A 14,974-nucleotide genomic window follows, 5' to 3' on the forward strand; every position below is an offset into this window, starting at 1 on the left:
GTAATCTGGAAATTGAGCCTCTTGGTGATTGAACATTGTACCCAGAATATTGTACCACTGAAGGAGCAACAAAGCACCTCGTAAATTATTATTGAAGAGCAAAAATAAAGTTTGGCCCATGTGGTAAAAGGTTTACACCTTTGGTGTAAACTAGGTTCTATTCTAGGTCTACCAAATTCCACACATCACTGTGAAAAAAAATACAGTGGAATAATACATTTAATTTTGTTTTCATTAATAAAATGGATGATCGTATCCATATCTCCTTTTAATTTTAATTTCAGTGACTTAATACATTTAAGAACTAATGATGTATTTATTAAATAACACTAAAGTGATTAGTCAGATTTTAGGATCAGAGACAGCTTAAAATAATTAACGAACAATAAGCATTTTTTGTACATTTATTCTATATGTAATAATTTGGATGTTTTAACAGTAATTTAATCAATAATTATACACACAAGTAAGTAATTGCTTTATTGGACAGTAACCTTTTGACCCACTATATCGCTGGTGCATCTGTCAGTCACTTCTCTGAAGGGCCGAAACAGTCCTGCGTGTTTGTATAATACAATTATTATTGTTGTTGAACGTTTTGGTAAATAAGCACATATTTATTTCATTTTACAGTTAATACTTATGCAGTTCATACAAAACTAGAGAAGTATATTTCATCAGTGTTATCCCAGATAGAGCTCCTCCATGCGGCCCACGGAAGGCTCCCAAACATTGCGCCTGCGCAGAACAATCATCTCCGCCACATTCGCGCTTATCTGTCAGGTGGGCGTGTTCCGGTGCCGCCATTGGCCAATGGCGGTTCCCCTTCCTCTTTCTTTTCATACGCCCTGCCTCTGAATAATGATAATAACGACCAAGATGGCTACTTCAAAATCTTCTCTGTTGTAGCTAAACACCAGTTCCATGGAAATACTCCAAATTGCGATTTCTTTATGTTTAAGACCCTCGTAGGCGGCGGGGCAGAGCCACGGATAATACTACATGGATTACAGCGAGTTGAGAGGGGAATAAAGTCGCTGTGTTGCCCCGGAGCACTCATTCCGAAGAAGCTAACTAGCTAGCAGCGCTCGTCGAGACTCCCCGGTTGAGCTCTCCCAGCAGCTGCCGCTCTCCCCCCTCCCCACTTCCCCGGTTGGCGTGCCCGCTCGCCGGAGCGCAGAGCGCCAAATGGCAGAGCCGAGGAAAGTGCCGTTCGTCACCATCTCCTCCTTCAGCGCTCCGCCGCCGCCGCCGCCGCAGCAGCAGCAGACCCCGGAGTCCAACAAGAAGCGCCGCCGCGAGGACGAGGCCGCCGACATCACTTTGGGGAAAGATGGAGGTGGAGGTGCAGCTGCGGTCGGGTCGGGAGGTTCCGGAGGAGCTCTGTTCGGCAGCGCCACGGGAGGAGGCGACGCCGACGGCGGGGAGACGAAGCCCACCGTCCGCCTCAGCCTGACGCTGAGCGAGCCGAACGAGAAGGGCTCCTCCGAGTTCAACTACGGCGAGCTGGTCCAGTCAAGTCCTCCTCAGGTTAGACACCAACAAACGTGACTCCATTATGGCAACAGGGACGTTTCTACAGTGAGGCTTCCTTCCGCTGTGCTCTCTACTCCGCTGTTGTTTTAAATAGCATTTATCTGCTTCATAGGGCGGAAAACGGCAAACAACTGTATTTATGCCGGGTAATAAGTTTCATGAAAGCAACAAAATTAAAAAAAAAACCTTCATATATTCACGGAAGAGCAGAAAAACAAAGCACGGTGATATTGAACAGTTTGAAGAAACGTCACTTTGAGTCTTTTAAAATAGCTTGACATTATTAGTCGTTTTGTTTACTCAGAAGAAAAATTTGCCTTTTTTTCTTCTTCAAAAGCCTCCAAAGACAGGTCCTGCATGTTTGTTGCAGGATGTGCTCAGACCCGGATGGCCCGTCTTGTGGCCGCTGTCATGTTGAAATGTGCAGCTTGTTTACTGGGGGGTTTCTGGTAACATGTCAGCTCCTCCCGCACTTCTAACAAGGAATAATAACGCTGTTTATATTCATCAGCTCTCCAAATGTTGCTTTTTTATCACGATTGCGCCGTTGAATCAGTGATGGACTAATTTCTACGAGCTTTTATTTGGGTTTTTAACATATTTCCACAGCTACAAACTATAAATTTTGAGATTTTAGAGCGTGACGATGTGGTGCATTGCTGTGGATTGAAAAGGAGAACATTACATTTTAATATCAGACTAAATTATTACAATTACAGTTGCCTTCAGAAGTCGCCTGGCGTCTCAAAACGGAAGAAGAGCTGTGGGAACGAGTCAGAATGTGTTGGCAGCATCATGCTGTGGGGGCTCTTTTCTAAAGCGAGGACAGGAATCCAGTTAGTGTTGTTTTTTTTGGAACATGGATGGAAGAAAGCCAGTTTTAGGTTTAAAAAAAGAGTCTGGACTGGCGTTCCAGCAGGTTCAGAAAGGTGACCTCACATAAGGAATATAAATAATCGGTTCTTTAAAGTACGTCTGCTTCTATGTCTATATAAAACCTTGAACTTAGAAGTCATATTAAAGCTTTGTGTGTGAAGTTCAATTCAGTTAAATAAAACTTCATCAATCCCAAACAGAAATGAAATGTCGTAACTCGTTTCATGCGGGTCGTTTGTGGATGGGGACGCCGTCTCCATCCTAACCAGTTGTAAAACAAACAAACAAACAAACAACGAGACATTGTTGCCACGGTTACGCATCATTCTGACTGTCCTGAAGTATGAAAAAAGGAAGAGCAAAATCTTTCCAGCTGCGCAGCATCCAGAACCAGGTCCAAACACAGCAAAAGCAAACAACACGATGAAGGAAAGTCTGGAAAAAGAACCAATCAGATTCTAACTTAGCAGAGCTCCATGCTGCGTTTCTAGTTTCAGCGTGTTTTCCTGATACCCAGGAGCCACATTTAGTCAAAACTGAGATGGATCCAAGTGTTTCAAATCTTATGAGATCTGCAAGTGTTTATTTGTATCTTTTTATATTTATAATGTTCTTAAAAACCAAACCGAACGCTTGTCTGTTTTCCTGTCCGTCAGGTAAAACCGGCAGGTCCCACGGTCCCTAAAGGCCTCGCCCCTCCGCTCGATCCCAGCGACCCGTTCGCTGATGACGAGAAGGAGAGGAGGGAGGTAGAGGAGCTGGCCAGGAAGTTTGAGAGCAAATATGTAAGCAGATTCACCTCGAGACGTGTGTGTGTGTGTGTGTGTGTGTGTGTGTGTGTGTGTGTGGGGACAGAAATTAGCACTGAACCAGTGGACACTACAATGAGATCAATTAGTTTAATTGGTCATAAGTAAATGCAAAGTTTGATCAGTTGATTATTTTTTGCTTTCTGTGTCCTCATATTGAATGTCAGCGAAGTGAACAGGAAGGCTAAGTGCTCTGATGTCATTCATCACATTTCATAAATAATAAAAAATATTGCTCTATTTAAGTTTAACCGTTCCAATAAACCAGAAGTGACTCGTTTCATTCTAATATGACTTCATGCTTGTTTTATTTTTCTCTTGTTCCTCATTTCCTTTTCTTTCCTTATTTTCATTCCTCCTTTCTTCCATTCTGCATTTTCTTCTTTTTCCTCAGTTTCCTCATTTCTTTTCTCTATATTTCGTGAAGGTTTTTCAAAATGTTTCCACCCAACATATATGAAAGAAATGTGATAATTGGACCGATTCTCTGTAAACTGCTCCGATAATTTAGCACCACTGCACCTGATGTTATCTAATAGGTACAGACAATAAAGCAACTTAAAAATCTGTCTGCATGGCAAAATGTTTTATTTTTATTGTGAGATTTATAGTTGTTGTTTTTTTTTTTTAATGCTTTTCCGATCCACCTGCTTGTGTTCGTAGGGAGGCAACACAAAGAAGAAGAAAAAAGACAGGATGCAGGATCTGATCGACATCGGCTACGGCTACGATGAAACCGATCCCTTTATAGACAACTCAGAGGCCGTGAGTTTTCATAATTGGCTCAAATCTGCTAAATGTAAATATTACACTGTTAAAAAAAAGGCACTCTTCTTTGTTCAAACTAACTGATATTTACTGGATTTTAAAAGGAGTTGTACTGAACTTGGATTGTGACATTTTTCTTCCCCGTCGGCTTCAGTATGACGAGCTGGTGCCGGCCTCCCTCACCACTAAGCATGGAGGCTTCTACATCAACACGGGGACGCTGCAGTTCAGGGCCACGTCCGACTCCGAAGGGGAAAACGCCGACGATCACCGATTCAAGGTCGGCCTCCTTTCCTCCGCAACGTTTGCGTTCAAAAGGCCCGACGCCGCAGCCAACTGCAAACCCAGTCTCTGTCTGTTACAGAAGATGAAGGACGGCGAAGAGCGGGCGATTAAAAAGCGACGGAAAAAACAAGAAGGCGGCATCCTGGAGGACAAGAAGCCCAGAAAAAACAAAGTACCAAAGACTGGGTGAGCTTCTGTAGCGCCGCAAAAATACTACCAAGAATTTTTCATCTGGTTTCTTATTGGACAGGATGTGACCAGGGCTTCCCCCAGTGTTTTATAAGACAAATTGAAGAATGTGATGCGAAATAAACTAGGGCTGGACAATATGGCTGAAAAACTTAACATGATATAAGCGTTTCATATCAGTCGATATTGATAAGTATTGATTAGTTTTTTGTTTTAAATATCTCAAATACAGCCAAACTGGTGGCGACACTTCCTGTTTTATCCACAGTTTTTACGCTGCGCTGTTATTTTTTGTTTTTAAGCAGTTATGAGGCCCAGTGGGGAAACCCGACCCTTTTAGTCATTTCTCCGTGTTGTTTCTGCTGGCAGCGTCTCGCCTCTGAACGTTCACCGGCCTGAGAAGAAGAAGAGGAAGAAGCTGATGAAGGACTCCCTGCACCTGGCCAACATGCTGCGCCGCTTCACCAGGGAGAAGGAGGAGATGCGCAAGAAGAACCTGGCGACCGGCGCCGCCGCTCTGCCGCGCCCCAACGCCAAAGTGCCCGGCGCCATCAGCGTGGTCGTCGGTGCCCACCCGAAGGCCGGCGGCGGAAACGACTGCAACATCACGGACCTGACCGACGACCAGGCCGTCATGTCGCTGCTGGGCTCCGCCAACAACGACATCCTGCAGGACATGATGGGCGACCTGGACTTCGGCCTGCTGGACTCGCCGCAGCCCGGCAGCCCTTCACAGGGGGAGAACGGCTCCTTCGGGGCGGGGCAGAAAACGGGGCGGGCGCTGCCGGGCAGCGTGATGACCCCGCCTCCTCCGCTGCCCTGCGGACTGCCGGGCCCGCTGGCGAAGCGCATCGAAGACTTGAGAGTGGTACGGAGCTGATCAGAACACACACACACACACACACACACACACACACACACACACACACACATGTCGTTTTCCGCGTAACTTCTGTGTTGTACAGATGTCTGACAGAGAACGAGGGCCAGGCTAAAGGGGAAAAAAAAAGAATAAACTTCTGAGAATTAATCAAATTACCAGAATAAAGTCACATGAGAATGAAGTAATAAAATTACAAGAATAAAATTGTAACAGTAATAAAGGCATAAAATTACCAGAAGGAAGTTGTAGTAGAAATATAAGAGTAAAGTTATAAAATTACAACTTTATTCTTGTAATATTATGAGTTCTGGTAATATGATTTTGCTCTGTTAATTTCACAACTTTATTCTGGTAATGTATATATATATATTTAAAAAAAAAAAAAAAATTTCTTCTTATCCTGGCCCTGATACTGTATCACAGATTTCACATTTTTAAGCTCCTTTGTAAATATGTGTAAAAAGCTTAAAACAAATACCAGAAATATAATCAGGTGAAATTTGCCAACCTCTTCAAAGGGTTTGAAAACTTGGAAGTTTGTGTCATAATTTGAAGCAGTTTTTTTCTGACCTCTCCACCAGGCGTCCCGTCAGTTCGATGAGGAAGGCCGGAAGAAGTTCTTCACGCTGGACATGAACAACATCCTTCTGGAGTTAGTAGCTTTCAGTCCGTCAGTGTTTTGTTTTTTTAGTAGCAAAAGTGGAGAGCGAGTGTATCGCCAACCGTCGTATGTGTGTGTGTTTGTGTGTTTGTGTGTGTTTGTTTGTACGTCAGCATTGAGTTGCAGGTTCAGGAGCAGCCTGCAGAGGTGCGTTCAGCTGTCTACTCTCACCTGGAGGCCTTTGTGCCCTGCAACAAGGAGGCTCTGCTCAAACGCCTTAAGAAGCTCAGCCTCAACGTTCAGGTGAGATTGCACGGAAATGAAACTTTTTTTTTTGCGTGTGTGTTACTTACAGTAGCAAGAGGTGGCTGTGTGTGTACGCCTTTAATACGTCTGGATATGCATGTGTAGCCGCTTGCCGTGTGCCCCGTTACCTTGGCTATATTTAGCACCAGTCTGCCGGCCTGGATATGTCCCATGTGACTTCTGACATCTCTAATCCCTTGTTGCCCAGGACGACCGCCTTCGAACGCCCCTCCTGAAGCTGAAGCTGGCCGTGTGCAGCGTGATGCCGGAGCAGATCGCTCGCTACAACATGGACTGCATCGCCAAAGTGGCAAAGTAACAAATCAGTCCTGCTTAAAAAAAAAAAAAAAGATGAATAAAAAAAAACATTTCAAGGATGTTCGGTTGCCATAGCGCAGATGTTGCTTGTCGTCACAGGCAGCAGTCGGAGGAAGGAGACAAAAATGGGTCTGAAGACGACGACGAGGAGAAGCCTGGGAAGAGGGTGATGGGGCCCCGGAAAAAGTTTATCTGGGACGACAAACTCAGGTCGGAATTTAAAAGCATCGACGTCCGCTAAACGTTTTCACATCTTATCACGTTGCACACAAACTTCAAGAACCACAGCCATAAGAAATCAGTGAAAGTTGAAGTTCCTTTTTGTTGTTTAGAGAGTCGTTGGTCTGCGTCGTTGTTTGTAGGTCGTTGCTGTGTAACCTGGTGCAGGTGAAGCTGGGCTTCTACGAGCTGGAGGGAAAAAACTGTCTGTCTGTAGAAGATTACCTCAAAGCCTTCATGGAGTCGGAGGTGAAGCCTCTGTGGCCCAAGGGCTGGATGCAGGCCAGGTAAGCGAGGGAAGCAGAGAAACCTGTCAGGGTCACATCCTGCACAACCAGACTTGGAACTGACGAATTCATTGTTCTGCTGTTTTAATCTCTATTTGTAGGATGCTGTTCAAAGAAAGCACCATGGTCCACGGTCATCTAACTGGCTTTACGTAAGATGTTTGTTTTTTTTTAGTCGTCTTATTCACCGAAAGCTTAATTTTTTAGCTTTCGCTGACTTTTTTATTTTTTTTTATTGGTTTGCCTTTAGAGCGAAGAAAAAGATGGTCCCAACTCCGAAAGCCAAGCCAAAGGTAAGTCAGAAGTATTTTGTAAATCAAAAATTCGTCTCTTTTCTGGATTTTGCTTCATTTGAGCTCCTCAGCTTTTTATCACATCCACAAACTTCAACATATTTTACTGGGATTTTGTGTAATAGTACATTTTGGCTTCTTTCATAAACATGTGCTTTGTAAAGATACATTAAAAAAGTTTTTTTTTTATCTTTAAGATTTTCGAGCCAATTGAATATTTTGCATATTTCTGAAAAACACCACACACCTTTTATAAAAATAAATACAGAACACAACACAGTTTGATGTAAACGACCCAAAAGGGATGAAAACAAAACATGAGTTGCTCTATTCTAAATATTTCTCATCATGTGTGGCTCTCAATGTTGTCCAGACTACGAATAACTTTTGGATTTTGAATTTTAAAAACTTGCAGAAATCCAAAATGGGTAACTTAATTTTTTTTTTTACATTGTACAAGTCATTGAAGTTTGTTAGTTTTGTTAATATCGCCACAATTAAGCGAAGAAGTTTTTAAAAGGGTGTAATTTGTTATTTCAGGAAGTAACGTGGGTTCAGCGCCCTCCCCCTTCGGCTGGCGTCACGCCGTCCCCCGCCACTCAGGTTGCCAAGCGACCCCTTCCGTCACCACCGGGGACCATATGCCTGGATTCCCTCGACGAAGCTCCTTCCCTGGATTCCATCTCTCAGGCACTCGCCATCCTCGGCAACGCGGCTAAAGGTTTGGCCCAAGGGGACACGCCGCCTTCCCCGGAAAGGCCTAAGACCTCCGCCAACCCCGCCGGCCTTCACACCTCGCCTCTCCTCCAGCTGCAGAAGAAGACCTCCGTCAGTACTCCCAGCTCCAGCACACCTCACTACATCACTACCTCTTCATCGCTCTCCACCTCCCTGTCCCGGCCCGCCCCCAACACGCCGTCTCCTCTGACCCCGGTGAGGGTGGAGGCGGCGGGGGTCGTCAAGGGCACGCCACAGCCAAACAGACACACTGTTTTGAACACTCAGAGACCTTTAAGCGCGGGCGTGACGAAAGCAAACATGCCCGTCTCGGTTTCCTCACCAAAACCACGCCCTCCGCCAACCGCCTCTCCACTGGTGGCCCCGGGACCAAAGACGGGGGTCTCCATTCCCCCGTCGGGCCTCCTTAAGGGCAGCAATAATAAAGTCACCGGTGGAGACACAATCATCATCACTTCGACTCAGTCTCGGCCGCACACCCTCACGTCCCCCTCACTCGTCATCAACAAAACCTTCCAGGCTTCCCGTCTGCCACAGACGCCCCAGAACAAGCCGGCCTCCTCCCTCCCACAAACCCCATCTGGAGTCCAACCTCAGCCGCAGTCCAACTTCATCACCCCCATGCACGCCACCCTCACCAAGTCTGCCCACAGCAGCATCCCACCCATCGTCAAGCTCACCCCCCGAACGCCCAACCCCATCATCTCCCCCGCCTCCACCTCCAGCATCCCCACCTCAGCCTCCATTTCTCAGAGTCCTCGATCTCAGGCAGCCCCCTCGATACACCAGTACACTCCCAAAATCCCGGCGAGCTTCCGGCCGCCGTTCTCAGGTGCTTCAGGAGGAGTGGCCAAGTCGGGTCAAGGCAGCTACACTCCTTCCAGCAGCCAAAAGACCCCCGGCGTTATTAACGTCACCAACACCAGCCTTATAAACACCTCATCTATTAGCAAGCATTCAGGAAGCAGTGCCTCCCCCACAGCAGCAGCAGCGGCCTCCATGACCCAGGGCCAGCGTCAGCGGACTGTGGGCGGGACACCTCAGGGGGTCAAGCCGGTCGTCTCCGTTCCATTATCATCGGTCTCGTCTCAGCTACCGCAGGTTTGTGTTCTGGTTTAAAAACTCATCTAAAGGGCTCGAAACATGAGAGGCGACGTCGTTTCCCTCCCCGCTCATTTCCTACGGAACTTGAGATGAGTCGCCAGTCACTTGTCCTCCTCCAGCTAAATCCATGGAAAGTTCAAGCTGGTAGACATGGCTGTGGGCTAGCGACAGTTGAAAAATGTTCAATTGTCACGATCGCGCCAGAGTGGCTAAAAACTTTCACCTTTTGCTGCCATGTGGGTTGAACCCAACACACGAGACACAACGTTGCTCCCTCTCAACCACTTTTCATATGGAACTTGTGCGAGTCGCTTGCCCTCGTCTATGTGTTTGTACATATTTTTGTGCCCTAATAGAAGCCACAAACAACTATTTTATGCAGTTGATGTATTTTGTGTTAATTACGTGACATTTTCACTGCTATTCAAAGTGTAAACGTCACATATTTTACTTGTATACGCCTCAAAGTTGCGTCAGAGCAAGGTGAAATGCTCATGACCCAGCAGGCTTTCTGTACGCTTGCTTTGAACCCATGAAGTTGAACATTTTTCAACATTCATGTGTCACATCACTAGCCTGCATGTGTACCAGCTCGAAACTTCTCGCACGCAAATTTCGCCGGTTGATTAGTTGGAGTAGGATTGTCATGAGTTTTGTTCAGGATTGTGCAAGTTTCATAGGAACTTGAAACTTCTCGTGCGTCGAGCCCTTTACAGTTGCGTACCATCATGAGTTTCAATGGGTCAGAGATCCGGGTCATTCAAGAAATGTTTACCCAACCGTGTGCGATTTTTACCCTCACCCCAATCCGCGTTTCTCTAACTGAACACCTTCCCGGCCGTTTTTCCATCCAGGTCTCCACGACAGGAAGTGGCGGTCTGCTCGGCTCGGCCTCCTCCCTCCCCCTGGGGTTCGGGATGCTGGGAGGCCTGGTGCCCGTGTCCCTGCCCTTCCACTTGTCCCCCATGCTGAACCTGTCCCAGCTGGGCACAGGAGGCTCCAATACGGCGACCAGTAGCTCGGCGGCCAGTAACAGCGCAACGTTCTCTACCTTGACCCAGAGTGAGTGTCGCACACTAGGAGAATCCATGAAAAATACCAGGTTTTGTTCTCCTGTTTGTGGGACAGTAAGTGTGCTGCTCTGCTGTCGTCTCAGGTCTCCTGTAGGCCCCGTTTAATTGTTGTACGTTGGCATCATTTGTTGGATCACCATATTGTTTGTCTGAATGTAATTAATGTTTGACTATATTTCATTTTGTTCATCTCCCACATCTTCTCCTGTCCTCCTTCCTGCTTCTTCCCTAATGTCTGGCTGTTGCATCCCTTCTCTTCCTCCCTCCTCGCTTCCATCTCTCCTGTTTGTCGGCATCTGTTCCTCCCCCTCCTCGTCGCCCTGTCCTGTCTCCTCAGATCTGTATAAGAGTCTCCAGTCAGGGTCTCAGGTTGCTCTGCCTCCTCACTTGCAGCTCGCTTTCTCAGGTAAAATCGGACCCTTCCTGTGCCTCGACGCCTGCTCCATCTCTTCTGCTCAGCCTTTTCCGTTTTAGTGTGTGGTGTCGTTCGTTTCGGGCTGTCTGGTTCTGTTCTGATCCGTAGGTGGCAGCATGTCTTGGTGGAATTATTTTCGTTGTCGTCCCCTTCACTTTATCACATTTATTGGTACAACTTGTAAAGATGTGGAAAGTTAAACTCATCTTGTACTCCAGTAGCAAATCTACAACTGAAAAAAAACATCCAACCTTCATCTCTTTTCATCTTTTCTTTTGAGTTCTTTCTGTCATTTCCTCACTTTATTTTCTTGTCTTCTGTTGATTATCCTTTTATTTCCCTTCTTTCTTTCTGTACCTCACTGCCTTACCTTCTTTATATTTTCTGTCCTACATTGATTCTTTCTGAAGTTTCTTTCCTGTTTTCCTGTGTCCTTTTTAATTTTCCCTCCTGTCTTAATTTCCTTCCCTCCCGTTTGTCAGCTTCTGGTTCCTACAAGACGCCAAAACTGGCATTGAGGCTTAAAAAACCTAGAAAATTATTGCATTTAAAAAATTGAGCGAGAACCTTGTCATCATTGGAGCTCAACAGGATGATCCAAAAATACTAATTTAGCTCAGAACTGGTTTACCAGTTTACGAAATCCACCGTCGTCCACGTTTCACCTAAGTAGAAAATCTGTGGAGTGACCCGAAGAGAAAAGAGAACCCAAGATTAATATATTAATATCAGCACTTACAAACAAACGTGCTTAAGTTAAAGGTTTCTTCTTTTTTTGTGTGTGTATCTTCTATGTTGCAGTAATATCATTTAACTGTAAGTGTTATCCACATCTTTACCGGGAATGCTACCAAATTTCTTTATTTGCATCACATCCAGCTCTTCTTCTTCACATTTTCTACTTTTTCTTCTTCTTCAGACGTCAGTCAGAGCCAAGGAGGCGACACTAAGAGGAAGACTCTATGATCCGGCTCGATTTTTTGCGCCTGTCAACATCCCATCGGTGCCACCAATAATGCCAAGAAATCTGGAACAGATCATGCTTAACTAGGGCGTGGGATCCAGTGGGCTTCACCTCATGAAATCGGCTCATAGCGCCGCGGTCGAATAACTTCTTTTTAAAAAAAAAACAAACTATTTTATAGCTTCTTTGTAGAGAAGGCAAATAGTTTGTCAACGTTTACATAATAGACCTATATCACTGTGGACAGGGAGAGATAATGAATGGGACAGCGACGAGTGTAGCTGTGTGTGCATGAAGGTCTGGCGCTGCTGCCGGACCGGACTGTGTGCCTTTCTGGATGTCTCCCACTCTGATGCATGGTCAGTTTGTCTACTTGGTGCTGTTTTTTAAAGGAAAAAAAAAAGAAAAGAAGCATAATGTAATTATCACTGAAACCTGTAAGAAATGTAAACTGCAAATTGAATTTGAGCTTTTTTAAAGAGATGTACATGTTTTCAAATGTACTTGAATTCTTCGATACGTTTGTTTCTGTATAGTACATAAGCCTACTTTAATTAAAATCGTTGATCCTTAACGTGATGCTATCGTTAAGTACTTCAGCCAAGTTTGAAAACGTGGCTTATTAGCTGTTCAGTAACTCTTATGAGCTGTCATGGTGCATTTAAGTACACCAAAAAATGTCTATTTAAATGCTCTTGACAGTTCTTAAAAATAGTAAAAGTTTTTGCTCCTAAACTTAATGTATATTCTTGTGTATTTTTACAGTAAAAGTATGAAAGCCAGCATTCCTACAGTTGAGCACTGAAGATGTTGATTTAAGATGGCAGCAACAAAACAAGCTCCAAAAACAAATGTTGGTCTACAAATGATTTAAAGTATTTTAGAGTAGTCGAGACAAACCAGTAATAACTTAATTTTTTTTAGTACTACTATACAAAAGCTGCTGCAAATGTGTTTAATATGTTTTATCCACATATTAGGATAAAACTGACAGCCACAAAACTTCCTACAAATCTTGACATGGCATTTAGTATTTTAAGCAGTTAAATGTTTTAATCTTACTTAATACAAAAATCAAATGTTAGAAAAATCAATGGAAAAGTCTGGAATTTTGAAACCAAAATAAGACGTTTTTACAGAAAGTTGATGAAAATTGGTTAAAACAGGAATGAGGACATTGATCTGTTGATGTAAAAATACCCAACAGTGACACAAAACAATTGAAATTGGATTTAATTCAAACCACTGGTAGGCTATGTAATCTGTTTAAGTTATACATGGATTAACACAAATATGACATCGAAGGCATGAAAAACGACGCCGAGATCCGTCAACACCTTTTGACACCAGAAACCAAATGAGACAAAAATAACAAAAGAAAAAAGACTTGAGCCAGCCTATGCAAGTTTTTTTTTTCTTTAACAACAGTGAAGGTGACTTCAACTGGCAGTAAGACGAGGTCACTAAAGGTCGTCTCCCCCGGAGCTCCTCCTGGGTGGGTTTCTCTCCTAAAAGCGTCGTCGTCGCTTCGCCTATTTGACCAGCGGTCTGGTTTTATCGTCGTCGCTGCACTGGTGGGCTTTGTACTTTTTCACCTCAGCCATGTACTTTGACCAAGCATCGCTCTTTCCTGCCTCAGCCTGTGTGGAGAAAGCATGAGGGTTACTGAGGGTATAATGCAAAACAAAAAAAATACAAAATAGTAACTAAAAAAACCCAACAAAAAACAGACTCACGAATTTCGACTTTAGGAAAAAAAAACCCAAATCTTTTTGCTATTAAATGTGAAATGCCTGTCTGACGTTCAATAAACTCAAAAATACTAATAATCCGTTGATGGTTTTATAAATGGGAAAATGTGCGGGTTTTAAGGTTCAATGCATGGAAAAAAAAAACTGAAAAATGAGCAAAACAAAACCTTTCAACAATTCCTACTGAAATTAAACCACAATCTACCACAAATGTTGGTCTATAAATGATTTAAAGTATTTTAGAGTAGTCGAGACAAACTAAATGAAGACAAACCAGTAATAACTTTATTTTTTTTAGTACTACTATACAAAAGCTGCTGCATTTTCTATCTCCATTATCCTTAGATTAAGCCTCAGAAAAAAACAAGATATCGTGTAAGGAAAGCCATGTGGCAGCTGCCATACTTACTTCTGCGTCCTGTTTCTGCTTCTTCGCAACCATTCCGGTCTTAAGGAACACACCGCCCCGGCGCTTCCCCACCTGGGTGAGGGGATAGAAGACTGACACCGTTACAGGGGTCCTTGCAGGTGGATTGCCAATGAAGGAAACTACACCAGAGCAGAGGGACTAGATTTAGCCTCCTGCTGCACCACCAATGAAGAGCAACCCTAACCTTTACTCAGCTAGCAGTTTGAATATTCATACTGGTGTCTAATTATACAATAAATAAATAAATAAATATATATATTTTTAAAAAAAACTACAATTATAAATCACAAGATTTCACTCAATCCCGGTATTTCATCTTGGGTGAGCTGAACTACTGCTATCTCGTCTTACAACTGCTAAACCCCTTACAAAGCTGGTCACAGGGAGGGCCTTCTTTTCCACTGAGGTCTGTCCTTGCTCGGTGGCTCTCGCCTCTCCACCTGTTTGCTGCGCCTCCTTTTTCCTCTGCTCCTCCTCCATCTTCTTCTTAAAAATCTCCATGAAGCTGCCGTCGTTGGCGAACGCGTTGGCCACCCCCGACCCCGCGGGGCTGCTGGAGGGAGACGCCGGGCTGGAGCCCCCGCTGCTGCTCCCGCCGCTGGTCTTGTGTTTGCCGTGCGCTCGCTTCGGATCCATGTCTCTCTCACAGTCCGGCGACTCAAAGCGAGCGGCTTTTACTACGCTTTGTTTTTAAGCTAAATGTTTAAAAGGCGGCTTGCTAACGACTAGTTGGACCCAGGAAAGGAGGGAAAAATAATAGGAGTATACCGATTCGATTACTGAAAAATAAGCACAAATGTCCCAAGTGAAACAGAAAACGTCCGTCCTGTGGTCCGCAAATGTTATAATTCGAGAAAAAAACAAAACAAAAGCAGACGCAGGCTAGCCTGCTAGCGCGGCTAACATCCGTTTCTTGTAAGGCCTCTCGGTGAGAAACAAACTATGTTCCGCCGTCAGCTTCCCTCCCGGAGGTGTCAACACATTAAATGTAGCCTTCAGCGTGAAAGACGCTTCAAATACCGACAAGAATAACGAGCAACTTCAAAGCTTTATCGTCGCTAACTTCGGCCTCCCATCACCGTCTGTCGGCCATGTTTATTATTTTTTCCACCCTAACGGCGTTGTGTCT

At 44.6% G+C, this 14,974-nt stretch overlaps 2 protein-coding genes across 4 annotated transcripts; one reads left to right on the plus strand and one right to left on the minus strand.

The window, feature by feature from the left end:
- Window positions 1–426: 426 nt before the first annotated feature.
- LOC114148255 (ubinuclein-2-like) lies at window positions 427–12,238 on the plus strand. Of its 3 annotated transcripts, none has more exons than XM_028023402.1 (17): window positions 427–1,530; window positions 3,069–3,197; window positions 3,885–3,986; window positions 4,144–4,269; window positions 4,357–4,460; window positions 4,833–5,331; window positions 5,928–5,998; window positions 6,121–6,250; window positions 6,462–6,568; window positions 6,671–6,781; window positions 6,934–7,077; window positions 7,179–7,229; window positions 7,328–7,370; window positions 7,911–9,209; window positions 10,067–10,274; window positions 10,623–10,691; window positions 11,620–12,238. In XM_028023402.1, the coding sequence occupies exons 1-17, from the start codon at window positions 1,189–1,191 to the stop codon at window positions 11,664–11,666; spliced, it is 3,582 nt and encodes a 1,193-aa protein (XP_027879203.1). In that variant the 5' UTR covers window positions 427–1,188; the 3' UTR covers window positions 11,667–12,238. The 3 variants fall into 3 exon arrangements, with proteins under 3 accessions (XP_027879203.1, XP_027879202.1, XP_027879204.1); XM_028023401.1 differs by having other exon boundaries at window positions 429–1,530; window positions 4,354–4,460; XM_028023403.1 differs by lacking the exon at window positions 10,623–10,691 and having other exon boundaries at window positions 433–1,530; window positions 4,354–4,460.
- A 643-nt stretch (window positions 12,239–12,881) lies between these two features.
- Window positions 12,882–14,974, minus strand: trir (telomerase RNA component interacting RNase). Its single transcript, XM_028023408.1, has 3 exons — window positions 14,215–14,974; window positions 13,825–13,896; window positions 12,882–13,304 (listed from the first exon to the last, which is right to left on the minus strand). Exons 1-3 carry the CDS (start codon window positions 14,479–14,481, stop codon window positions 13,197–13,199), a joined length of 447 nt encoding a protein of 148 aa, XP_027879209.1. The 5' UTR covers window positions 14,482–14,974; the 3' UTR covers window positions 12,882–13,196.

This window comes from Xiphophorus couchianus, chromosome 7 (assembly GCF_001444195.1).
Source record: "Xiphophorus couchianus chromosome 7, X_couchianus-1.0, whole genome shotgun sequence".
Lineage (NCBI taxonomy): Eukaryota > Metazoa > Chordata > Actinopteri > Cyprinodontiformes > Poeciliidae > Xiphophorus > Xiphophorus couchianus.

Coding starts and splice junctions, on each gene's coding strand:
- trir (XM_028023408.1), bottom strand. CDS start 14,481: ATGGATCCGAAGCGAGCGCACGGCAAACACAAGACCAGCGGCGGGAGC. Junction 13,897..14,214: donor CCCTCCCTGTGACCAGCTTT/GTAAGGGGTTTA, acceptor CCCCTCACCCAG/GTGGGGAAGCGCCGGGGCGG. Junction 13,305..13,824: donor AGCAGAAACAGGACGCAGAA/GTAAGTATGGCA, acceptor TTCTCCACACAG/GCTGAGGCAGGAAAGAGCGA.
- LOC114148255 (XM_028023401.1), top strand. CDS start 1,189: ATGGCAGAGCCGAGGAAAGTGCCGTTCGTCACCATCTCCTCCTTCAGC. Junction 4,270..4,353: donor CCGACGATCACCGATTCAAG/GTCGGCCTCCTT, acceptor TGTCTGTTACAG/AAGATGAAGGACGGCGAAGA. Junction 7,078..7,178: donor AAGGGCTGGATGCAGGCCAG/GTAAGCGAGGGA, acceptor CTCTATTTGTAG/GATGCTGTTCAAAGAAAGCA.